General features: G+C 34.3%; 1 protein-coding gene across 1 annotated transcript in view; it reads left to right on the top strand.

The window, feature by feature from the left end:
* Positions 1-12,570, top strand: part of MAP3K1 (mitogen-activated protein kinase kinase kinase 1) — a 77,579-nt gene that overhangs the window by 41,122 nt on the left and 23,887 nt on the right. Inside the window, exons 3-9 of the mRNA XM_058564059.1 lie at positions 1,350-1,550; positions 5,757-5,957; positions 6,380-6,496; positions 6,852-7,000; positions 10,455-10,576; positions 11,188-11,269; positions 11,379-11,562. Of these exons, the coding sequence (XP_058420042.1) occupies positions 1,350-1,550; positions 5,757-5,957; positions 6,380-6,496; positions 6,852-7,000; positions 10,455-10,576; positions 11,188-11,269; positions 11,379-11,562 (1,056 nt within the window). The remainder of the gene's footprint in view (positions 1-1,349; positions 1,551-5,756; positions 5,958-6,379; positions 6,497-6,851; positions 7,001-10,454; positions 10,577-11,187; positions 11,270-11,378; positions 11,563-12,570) is intronic.

The following is a 12,570-nucleotide window of genomic DNA, read 5'->3' as shown; positions in this document are numbered from 1 at the left end:
TGAACTAAGAACATCCATTTACCTAAGACCAAATTTTGTTTTTTCGCACTGTCATTTTTCCAGCAAATACTTAGTTACTTTATCTGTGTAATGTATAGGACAGTGGTGAAGAGGGAAGAGAAGTGTGGAATAAAACACATAACACATAGTTCTTGAGCTCAATTATACCACTCTACATTTTATAGCTGATAGATTTCATATTATGTATCATATTTTATTTTATCATATTTTATAGTCTACTGGGGAGGTCTGATTTTGTTTTTATTATGTTTTATGTAAGTTACATCAAATCCTTCTTGAAATATAAGTGAGATATAAATATCTCTGATTGTGAAAGTAAGACTTATGCATAATAAATAAAAATAAAGTAGGGCATGAAATATCACAAAGCAGTTTGTGACTATGCACCAAATGCGTGGGGTAGGCAGAAAAGCAATAAGTACTTAGGAAAGAGGAAGAATGTCAGGCTGGTAGAATTACCTTCATAAAAGGTATTTACGAAGGATTTTGACTGAGTCTTATGTATAAGTTTTCACTGGGTGAAGGTATGCCTGGGGCGCTGCTGGCTGGAGATGTAGATTAGGAGGGAGAGTGTGAATGAGAGCCCAGGAGGAGGACAGGTTAGGCATGTTTGGTGGGCACAGCAACTGGCTAGTAGAACAGTAGTGGGAGAAAGGTCTTCTGGCTTCCTCTGTGCTAAGGCTATGGAGTTTGGCCTTTTGGGTCATAGCTTAGGTTAGGTCTGAAAGCGCTATTAGTTAAAAAGAGCAGATCTTGTAAACTGCATTTCTGCTTGAGAGACTGATCTTTAAAATTCTAGCTTCTTTTGGTGTTTCTGAAATATATGTCTAAACTATCTATTGTAATATAACATTGCAAAAAAAGGTTTTATATTAGACTATTTGAGCACTTTAAATTATGCCCAGTATTGTTGTCAAGATCCTGCATTTTTTCAATACAAATGAAAAAGAAAACATCTACTTCAATCTTGTTGAATAAATTAACTGTAGAAGTTATAAGTGCTTATTTTTTGCATTTGTTTACTAATCTTTGTTGATTTTGAATATTAAGTGATTTAGGGCACATAATAACAGATAACACCAAATTCTAAAATTATGTACAATAACATTTTAACTAGTGATAAAGCCTAAATGAGTGAAATCCGTGTGGGTAAAAATAGTCTTACATTTATGGCTTAAAGTAATACTAAATAAAAGTTGATATATTGTCTGTTATCTTTGTATAATATTGCATAATAAAAACTCATTGAGTTCATTTCTTAGTTTATTATGTTCAAATTTACTTTTTTTTTATTTTTAAGTAATCAAAATATTGGAATTTTAATTTAGGTGGTAAAACCAATCCCTATTAAAGGAGATGGATCTGAAATTAATAACTTGGCAACTGAATCTCAAGGAGAGGGCCAGGCGAGCACCGCTTCACCAGCTCCCAAAGGCCGACGCAGTCCTTCCCCTGGCAGCTCCCCATCAGGTCGCACAGTGAAATCAGAATCTCCAGGAGTAAGGAGAAAAAGAGTTTCCCCAGTGCCTGTAAGTTAATGTTTCAACAAATATGTTAAGTTTCTACAATTTTTAGACTCATTTATAACAGAAAAGATTGGCTAGCCATCTGTTAGAGCTGCAGTTCTCAAAGTGTGGTCCCTTGGTTGGAGAGAGAAGGCAGGTCCTGAGACCCTTTCTGTGGACCTATTAGGTCAAAACTAATTTTGTAATGAAACTGAGATGTTATTTGCCTCTTTCACTGCATTGACATGTAGAGTGGTAGGTAAAGCTGCTACTGCATTCACCTGAATTAAAGCTATGACAGTGGAAATTGTATTCCTTACTTGGGTATTTAGCAGACATTTTCCTTAAGATGAATTAAGTGAAACTCACTTCAAGGAAAACAACTAAATGTTTTTTGCACCAGTGGTAAAATTGGAGACTTCAAGCAAAAATTAGAATTTTGGAAAACATATCTACCACTATAAGCTTGATGGCTTCCCAGTACTTAGACTTTTCTAATGAGATTGGTGATATTATCAAATGTGATTCTTTAAAAATATCTATTACACAATGAAATGTATGAACATTTGGAAGATCTGCATAACTTAGCGAAGCACTATTTTCCAAATCACCAGTGCCTGATGAAACAAAATCATTCTTGGGTAAATGATCCATTCAAAGTGTGTAGGATATACCGTCTGGATTTTAATATAACAGGAGGAAAAGTCTGTTGATGTGATTTCAGATTCCATGATATAGCTTCCTTTATACTTCTTTGGTGTATCAAAGAAGAATATTCATGATTATTTGAAAAGGCTATTAAAATACCTTTTCCAGCTACATGTCTGTGTGAGGCCTGATTTTCTTCATGTGTTTTGACCAGAACATCATATCACAGCAGAATGAATGCAGAAGCATCGATGAGAATCCAGCTATCTTCTATATTAAGCCAGACATCAGGGAGATTTGCAAAAAGATAGATGCTAACTTTCTGAGAGAGAGAGAGAGACTTCTAGTGGCAGAAATGTAGGTTAAAACTTACTTTCTAACCTTGAAGAGCAAATGAGTGAATGGAAAAATGATTGAGATAGTGACCAAAAGGGGAAGATTTGGTTTTCCTGAGATCTGAGGTTGTTAAAGCATATAAATCCTTCAAAAAGTAAATTTTAAGTAAAAATTTTACAGTAAAGCCCAAGATACCCAACAATACTTATTGGCTTTTTGCTGACAGACCTTCGAATTAGCTATTTTTTTTTTTTTTAACTTACAACAAGAACAATCATTTATTAGCTCATGAATCTGCAAATTTGCCAGGGCTCAGCAGGAGTGGCTTATGTCTGCTCCCCATGGCATTTGTTGAAGCTAGAATATCCAAGACTCCTTCTTCACTCACATATCTGATGCCTCAGCTGGGATGCTAGAACAGTTGGGGGCTGTTGGCATCTCTTCCTCATAGCATGGAAGTTGGGTTGCAACAAGAAGTGTTTCAAGCTAGGAGACAGCATGGAATAGATTCTCTCTCTCAGCCCTCAGAAGGAAGCAACCCTGATAACAACCTTGATCTTGGACTTCTAGCCTCTGGAACTATAAGATAAGAAATTTCTGTTAAGCAGAAAAAAAAGTGTTTTAAGAGGGCAAGACTCAATATGTGGAAGCTCTTACCAAGCTGCCACTTGCTTATCATGTTTGCTAATGCCTTATTGCCCAAGGCTAGTTACATGCCCACATGCAGAATCAGTGTGGTAGGGGACTACACAAGGGTGTATATACTGGGAAGTGTAGTTCATGGGGGCCATCAAAGTAAAAGTTTACCACAAGTATATACAGAATTGCACACCCCCCCTCCCCCCCACTTTGGGATATATGCTAGACAAAGTTACCCCCTCATTCCTTTTAACAGCTACAGAGCATTTCATTATCTGGATAAATTATAGTTTGTTTAATGAAATACATACTAATGGACATTTATATTCCTTCTTAACCTTTCATTACTAAAAACAATGCCACAAAAATATTTTTTATGCATACATCATTGTGCACATCTGTGAGCATGTCCATAGTCTGAATACTGAGGAGGTCAAATAGCATGTGCATGTGTTGTTTTTGGTTTTTTATTTTTTACTTTTTAGTAACTGCCTACTAAAAAATGATGGCATTATCGAGATATAATTTATATACTATACAATTCACCTGTTTAAATTGTACAATTCATTGGTTTTTGGTATATTTAGAGAGTTGTAGCTATCACTACAATCGATTTTAAAACATTTTCATCACCCCAGAAAGAAACCCCAGACCAATCAGCAGTCTCTCCTCAGCCCTACACAACCACTAATCTACTTTTTGACTCTCTCTCTCTATATATATAATTTGCCTATGCTGGACATTTCATATAAATGGAATCACATCATATGTGTGGGGTTTTTTTTTGACTGGCTTCTTTCACTTAGTGTCATGTTTTCAAGGTTCATCCATGGTATAACTTGAGTCAGTACTCCATTCAATTATAATTGTAGAATAATATTCCATTGTATGGATATACACATTTGTTTATCCCTTCATCAGTTGTTTCCACTTTTTGGCTATTATGAATAATGCTGCTGTGAATATTTGTGTTCAAGGTTTTGCGTGGACATGGCTTTTCATTTTTCTTGGGTTTATACCTAGGAATGGAATTGCTAGGTCATATGTTTTCCAAAGCAGCTGCACCATTTTATATTCCCACCAGCAGTGTATGACGGTTCCAATTGCTTCACTTTCTCGCCAACATTTATCATCTTTAACTATTCAGTTAGGCATCAAAAAGAACTAGAGGGCCGGCCTGGTGGCGTAGTAGTTAAGTTCTCACGCTCCACTTCGGCGGCCTGGGGTTCGCAGGTTCGGACCCCGGGCACAGACCTACACACCACTCATCAAGCTATGCTGTGGCAGCCATCCCACGAATAAAGTAGAGCAAGATGGGCATGGATGTTAGCCCAGGGCCAATCTTCCTCAGCAAAAAAGAGGAGAATTGGGAACAGATGTTAGCTCAGGGCTAATCCTCCTCACCAAAAAAAACTAGAATTTCCACTGGGTATTAATGGAAAGACCAAGTTCTAGGGAAGTCAGTGGAGTGAGAGTGACATATATCACCCTCACCACAGGAGAGTTTTTGTCAGCCTCCAATGAGATGTCTTTTTTTTTTTTTTTTTGGTGAGGAAAATCGGCCCTGAGGTAATATCTGTTGCTAATCTTCCTCTTTTTTCCTGAGGAAGATTGTCCCTGAGCTAACATCTGTGCCAGTCTTCCTCTATTTTGTATATGGGATGCCACCACAGCATGGTTTGATGAATAGTGTGAGTCTGCACCTGGGATCCGAACTCGTGAACCTCAGGCTGCTGAAGCAGAGTGCACGAACTTAACCACTATGCTACCGGGTCAGCCCCCCAGGAGATGTCTTAATCTTGAAAGAGTCACTTGCCATTAGTTCTCTACAGAGTGTATCGTGGGAGGAATTCCATGGCAGTGTTTGTAAATAGCAGTTGCAAAAGAGCATTTAGTAATGCCTTAAGTGGAAACCAGGAAATTGGATGTTTAATTTTTATCACTAGCCGTGCTGCCTGCTTATGAGGTATATTTTTTATGCTTTTTATTTTGGTTTACATAATACTTTTCAAAGAACTCAAATACTTATGATTTATAACATTACCACATGGGTTGGTATATATATATACAATGGAATACTACTCAGCCATAAAAAAAGACAAAAATCATCTCATTTGCAATAACATGGATGGACCTGGAGGGTATTTAGTTAAGTGAAATAAGCCAGAAAGTGAAAGACAAACACTGCATGATTTCACCCGTATGTGGAAGATAAACTAACACACGGACAGAAAGAACAGTCTGGTGGTTACCAGGGGGCAGTGGGGGGCACAGGGTGCAAGGATGCATTTATATTGTGACTGACAAACTATAATGTACAACTGGAATTTCACAATGTTATAAACTATTATGACATCAATTAAAAAAAAATTACCACATAGTTGTCTCTCGGCCAAAGATTTATCATTAGTTATAGGGATGACAGATTTTAGAAGTTTACTTGTGATAAGTATGTCAGACAAAAGCATTTGCAAAATGCTTTTGTCCCATCATATTATATATTGAGGCATTTTTTCAGAATATAAAATGCCACATGGCCATCTGGTGTGACCTTTTTTCAGTAATTGTTTCTTATTGAGAAGTTAATAAAAAAACAATGTTGTGAAGTTTCAGAGTGGGAGAATCACACCACCTCGAAGAGCCCCTTCACCAGATGGCTTCTCACCGTATAGCCCTGAGGAAACAAACCGCCGTGTAAACAAAGTGATGCGGGCCAGGCTGTACTTACTGCAGCAGATAGGACCCAACTCTTTCCTGATTGGAGGAGACAGCCCAGATAATAAATACCGGGTGTTTATTGGGCCTCAGGTAGGATTTGTTACCATTTATATTTTATTAGTAACTAGTACTAACTCAAATTGAAACACTATAACATTCTTAAATTTAGATCAGTTAATTCTCTTTAGTAAACTAAAGTGAGTTTAAAATATATTTGGGGCTAATATTTTTATTTAATGTATTTATGAAAGTTTTTACTATGACTTAATATACTTCAGACTATAGAATTGATCTATTTAATAAATTCACCAAAAATAAGATTGAGATTAATTCATGGAGATAGCTATGGACCTTTCTTGTGTATCCTTATATATCTCATTATATAAGGATAATGAAGCAAATTAATAGAAACTTTAGTATAATAAACTTGGAAATATAAAAAAAGTGATCAACTTAGGAATTCTAATAGACCATGGATTTATTAATCCATAGGTTTTCTTTTAACTCTTTAGAACTGCAGCTGCGGACGTGGGACATTTTGTATTCATCTCTTGTTTGTTATGCTCCGGGTGTTTCAACTAGAACCTTCAGACCCAATGTTATGGAGGAAAACTTTAAAGAATTTTGAGGTAATTTTTAATAAATGCTTTAGATTAAAATTGTGAACAAATTTTTATTGTATACTCCTGAAGATTTTCCATGAGCTCTAAATTTAAGTAGACAGTGGACATTTTGAAGGTGTGAAAGTGTATAAGAATTATCTGATGCTTATAAATAGTTCTCCTATAATCTCTTGACTGGTTTTTAGACTGAAAAAAAGTAATCACTTGACCTCCTATAAAAAGCTAGATGTATTTTTATTTTTGAAGCTCTTGAATTGGCTTTATGAAAAACTTATGAAATAAAAGATAATTCAACCTCTACAACTCTTCATATGTATATTATGGCACAAATATCATTGTTACTGTCTTTTTTCAATGTTAGGTTGAGAGTTTGTTCCAGAAATATCACAGTAGGCGTAGCTCAAGAATCAAAGCTCCATCTCGTAATACCATCCAGAAGTTTGTTTCACGCATGTCAAATTCTCATACATTGTCATCATCTAGTACTTCTACATCTAGTTCAGAAAACAGGTTAGTACTTTTTAAGGAATTAAAAGCATTAACCCAGTGTTACTTTTTAATTTTAGGGGTAATTTTTTATATCTACTTGTTAATTGCTCTAAAGTGATTTAACTATTGGATCTTGGCTTTCAAGTTAAAATCAAGAGTAAAAAATATTAAATGTCATCTAAATATATATATATGTGTATATATATATTATATATATTTTGTCCTGAAAACGACAGTGTTGAAAAATAGCACCTTAAATATCAGAATATAATAAATGTCCATTTTAAAAGAAAAATCACATGGCAGGTATAAAACATTAAGTGGCTATTGTTTATCAATCATTACTTTGTGCCAAGCAACTAATATGTTGTCTCATTCTGTTCTTACTACAACCTCATTAGATAGGTTTTTATCATTGTTTTGCAGATAATGAAGGTAAGGCATGGTGTAAAGAATGTGTCTATAGTTCTTTTACAAACAAACTATATACAAGGCAAGGTGGTTTTCCAAAATCACTTTAAAATATAGAATTTTAAAATTGTATGACATCACTACTTCTTTCATAGATACTTTCAGGGAATCCTCATTACAGACTGTTTCACCTGTGAGGACATAAGCATGCTCTTCTAAACAAATAGACTAATCAATTGTAATTGAGATACAGTAGCTGTTAATCATAGTTATTACTTAAAATCTACAGTGCTTCTCAAACTTTTCCATTGCCTAGTTGCTGATAAAAATTTACTGATAACCCTGAAGGATCTGAGATGTAGCCCAAAATGACAGGTATGAAAATTTTTTCACGTCTCTAGTATTATCATAAAAATTCACATGAATTTTCTTTCTTTTCTAAGATTTCTTTATTGGATTTAATGTAAAAATGAGGTTTTTAAAATTACTCCAGAAAGGAGTGCTGCTTCTCTTATGAGGGCACCTCCTATATGTTCTCAAGATGCCCCAGTTTGAGAAGCACTGCTCTAAGTGATTAAGTCCCATCCTCATTCCAGCAATCTTTTAACTCTTGTAAATACTTCAAAATTCATGAAGAATTGAAAGTGATGATATCAGGACAAGGGCCTGGAGAAGAAGAAAATTGAGGGAGAGGTTTTTTCATCTATGGAAAAAGTAAATGTTTACATTTTCTTATTTTTGATTAAATAAAATTGATTTTAGAATCATAGAATTTTACAAGTTTTTTGGGACATTAGCGATTTTCTAGTACATGGTTCAATGATGAGTGAAGCTGAAAGAAGTCAAGCAGCTCATTTGAGCAAAGGCAGAACCAGAATCTGAGTATCTTGACTTCTAGTTCAGGACTCTTCCTCTTACCCCTCGTCTCCTCTAAATAGAATGAAAAAATGAGCTTTATTTCTCAAGCTTCCTGACCCAAACTTATTTTAGAACCTTTCTCATTTTGATTGACGTTTCTGTAGCTTTTTATTTTGGAAAAAAATAAATGCTTAAAATCAGGTAGCCAAAGTTAAAATAGAAAGTTTCTCTCTAAGGTAAAGAAAGGCACCTTCCAGATACGGGCTGGCCATAATTTGGGGGTTTTATTGATTCATCTGGATTAGTGTATCCGTGGGGGAATCCACAGAAGTTGTAATCTTGATATACTGAGATGATACTGTGTAGGTAAGTCTACCCACAAACTGATTTGATGATCTTAGGCAACTAATTTAATATCCTAGAGCCTTGTCTTTATGTTTCAATGGAGAAATACTGTTACTGATTTTAAAAGCCACTCATCACATCATGAAGGTTCAAACAAAAATTTATGAAATAGGAAACAAAACCCCTCTCTCCAGTTTGCGCTGCATACGAAACAACTACTGTTAACTGCTTAATACAACTTTTAAAAATTATATAGAGCAAGGAAATAAAACTTCTCTGCATTCTGTGCATATGCAGACACATACACACCCTAATACTTAACTCATCTTTGTTTTTTAAACAAACATAGTCATGCCATATATTTTGATCTGCAGCTTGCTTTTTTTAAAAATTTTTTTACTTTATATATCAAGAACATTTTCCTGAGTTGGTACAAAAATACACACTAGTTTCGTTTCATGGCTGTGTAAGATTATGTGGATATGCCACAGTTTGTTTTGCCATTGCCATAATTAATAGATATTTAGTACACCTCTGATTTTTTTGTTTGCCTATTAAATGCAACAAATTTTCTAGTTTTTTATTTACATACATAAAATATTTCTGTAGGATAGCATCCTAGAAAATAGGTTTTTTAGGTCATGGATCTGTACATTTAGTATTTTAAGAAATATTAGCACATTTCTTTCCAAACATTTCAGTTTTTACTCCCACCAGCAGTATATATGAGAACCTGTTTTCCAATGCCATTATCAGGGCCAAGTGTTACCAACCTATTTAATTTTTGTCAATCATATTATCCCCCCCAAAAAATAATAATAATAATAATAGTAACACAAAATAAGATATGGCTTCATTAATTTAATATGCATTTTGTACTTCTTTTTTTGTTTATTGGCTATTGGCATTTTTTTTTTCAATTGCCTTGAGTTATTAGTAATTTTCTTACTGATTTTTAAAAGCATTTTGTATATTAGGAATATTCAGATATATACAATATAATTTAAATAGACACAATAAAGTTGCAGTTTTGCCATAAGTGGAATCATTTTATATAAGTTAGAATTTTATCATGGTATCCTCTTTTTTCCACCATATAGTAGATCTTTGTCATTATTTATGGATCTCTTTTTGGTCATTATTTATGGATCTCTTTGATCCTTTTTAAAGGCTTTATAATATCTGTGTATACCAGTTTTTTAACCTCCTTTTGATGTTCACTTGGTTAATTTTTTTCACTATGCTAAATAATACTGCAGTGGACATTCTCATACATATATCTTTATTATTTGTCTCTTTATTTCCTTATGATATATTCCTAGTAGTTGAAAGGTTGTATACAGTACAAAATGTGACGTGTTCCTAGATTTGTTTTTAGGAAAGTTGGACCACTTTATACACCCACCAAGAGTGTCTGAGATGGGCCTTCAAACTTAGGGTGTGGAGTAGATGAGCTCTAAGGTCCCTTCCAGGACTTGAAATCTTGAAACTGTTGGCATGTAGTGTGTTTGTATATAGTCAAATCTTATAGCAGTTTGTTTATTCAAAAGGTACAATAGCAGAATTTTGGGGATACATAACTCTCTTAAGATTGTAGTTCATATATTCATTGAATTGTGGTGATAGTAAGGAACAGTTAACTCATACCCACAATCTGTAAATACATAGTGGTGTGAATCTGATTTAAAAATTACTGTATGTTAATAGAAATAAATATTTTTCAGTTATATATAAGATGCTCCTCAACAAGAACTTCTAATTTTTTCATATTCTAAAGAAGCAAAAATTGCTTTTAGCATATGGCATTAATTCTGTGTTATATTCTTTTGTGCTTAATGCTTTCATTTCCCCTTCCTTATAGTATAAAAGATGAAGAGGAACAGATGTGTCCTATTTGCTTGTTGGGTATGCTTGATGAAGAAAGTCTCACAGTGTGTGAAGATGGCTGCAGGAACAAGCTGCACCACCACTGCATGTCAATTTGTATGTGGCTCCTTTTTTCCCTATGCTTACTCAACATGGTTACTCTGTGAGCTAACTGTATTATTTAGGATTTTAACATGGCTTTTGGGGAGATTGGTGAGAGAAGAAAAGAAGTATATCTAGGCCCTATGGGAGTTTTTTAACAAATTGGAGTTTAGGATCTATAGGACATGAGCTGTGTGAGCAAAGAAACGTAATATAGTGTGATACATATGGTAGTGGAAAGAGTGTACAGAATTAGAAACATAATTCTGATCTGGAAGGTGTACATGGAGGGAAGGAGATGGAAGAAGGCCTGGGCAGCCATTACAGAGAGGGTAACATCAAAGCAAGGTTTGGAATAACATTACCAGGTAATCAAGTGGGCAGAATGTTTTGAAAAATAGTAAGCAAAGTACATAACTAATAAAATAGCATTTGCAAAAGTACAAGCATCAGAATAATTTAACCTGCTGTGTTTGCCTGCTTTCAGGTAAATATTATATCAGATTATTTTTTAAGGTTCCTTCCATAGAAATCCTATACTAGCCATTATGAACAATTACTACACATAATTACTTAATGTTAAGCATTTATATTTTTGTAAGTTTTTTTTTTTCTTTAATTTTTAGGGGCAGAAGAATGTAGAAGAAATAGAGAACCTTTAATATGTCCCCTTTGTAGGTCTAAGTGGAGATCTCATGATTTCTATAGGTAATAGTTTTGAATTAATGATTTAGATATGTTTAATAAAAAATGTTCTCAAAGTGTTATTTAAATCTATTAATTATTTTTTAGCAAGCTCTGTTAATTTTTCATTTAGCCACGAGTTGTCAAGCCCTGTGGATTCCCCTTCTTCCCTGCGAGCTGCACAGCCACAAACCATACAGCAGCAGCCTTTGGCTGGATCACAACGAAGGAATCAGGAGAGCAATTTTAACCTTACTCATTATGGAACTCAGCAGATCCCTCCTGCTTATAAAGATTTAGCTGAGCCATGGATTCAGGTAAGTAGTTCTTGTTCTTCATTTCTCAAAGAAACACTTATAGACCAAATAATGTAGTTGTCTCCCCAGTTGCTTATAATTTAAGAAAGTACTTTTGCTTGCCTCCATCATTACTTTTATTCCTTCGAATATTTTAATTTTACCTTTGGTGTTAATACTATGCCACTTATTATAGACCTTAAACTTAAAAAATTCTTTGTAGTCTCACCTCCCATCTCTAGAAATATCTCTATTCTGAACTAACAGACATAAAAAGTTATCCAAGGATAGACACTAGAACCTTTCAGTGCTAACTTGTTCCAGTGTTTAATCCCATTCCTGCTAAGAATTTGTCATTTTTCTTATTCGTTGCCATCTGAACTCAGTTTCTCCTTTCTCTATCCTCATGGCTTATAATAGGTGCTTAATAATTGCTGATTAGATGAATGAAAAAAATTATGTGGTACTTACCTTATATTAGTCATTTGTGTTTATGAGACAGTTTCCATTCCTTTACCTTCTCTTCTGATTAAATGCTTTTTTATCCTCAGTAAATTGGAATTTCTGTTGGTTGGTTGGTTGGATTCTAATGATTTTCTTTGTTGTTGTCTGCTTAGTCCATTATTTTTAAAAATGTAGAATCCAAAACCAGACAATGTCTCCAATAGACAATAGTCAAAATATTTTTGATAATCTGTTATATTCTGTTTAATACTGATTTGTAAACAGATACAGTGACTCATTAAGCTTGTATATCATTAGGATTTGTTTCCTGTTTCTTTTTGTGACCGTTATAGTCCTGCAGCTTTTGGATTCTCTTTTCTCAGCATGTTAGCAGCCTGTTATGAATCTAATAAAAGTTGCAAACATAATAAATAAATCTTATTTCTTTTATCTATTTCATTAATGGCATTTAACATAGGCCCTCACCTGCCCCTTCTTGAGTCCTCAAGAGAACTCTCAAGTTGATACTGAGCTACTGGATGCCATTCTTTCAAGGCAGTGGTTTAGTTTGTTCTGCTTAAGCTT

This window comes from Diceros bicornis, chromosome 20 (genome assembly GCF_020826845.1).
Source record: "Diceros bicornis minor isolate mBicDic1 chromosome 20, mDicBic1.mat.cur, whole genome shotgun sequence".
Lineage (NCBI taxonomy): Eukaryota > Metazoa > Chordata > Mammalia > Perissodactyla > Rhinocerotidae > Diceros > Diceros bicornis.
Note: the sequence above shows the minus strand (reverse complement) of the source record. Positions and strands in the feature narration are given on the sequence as shown.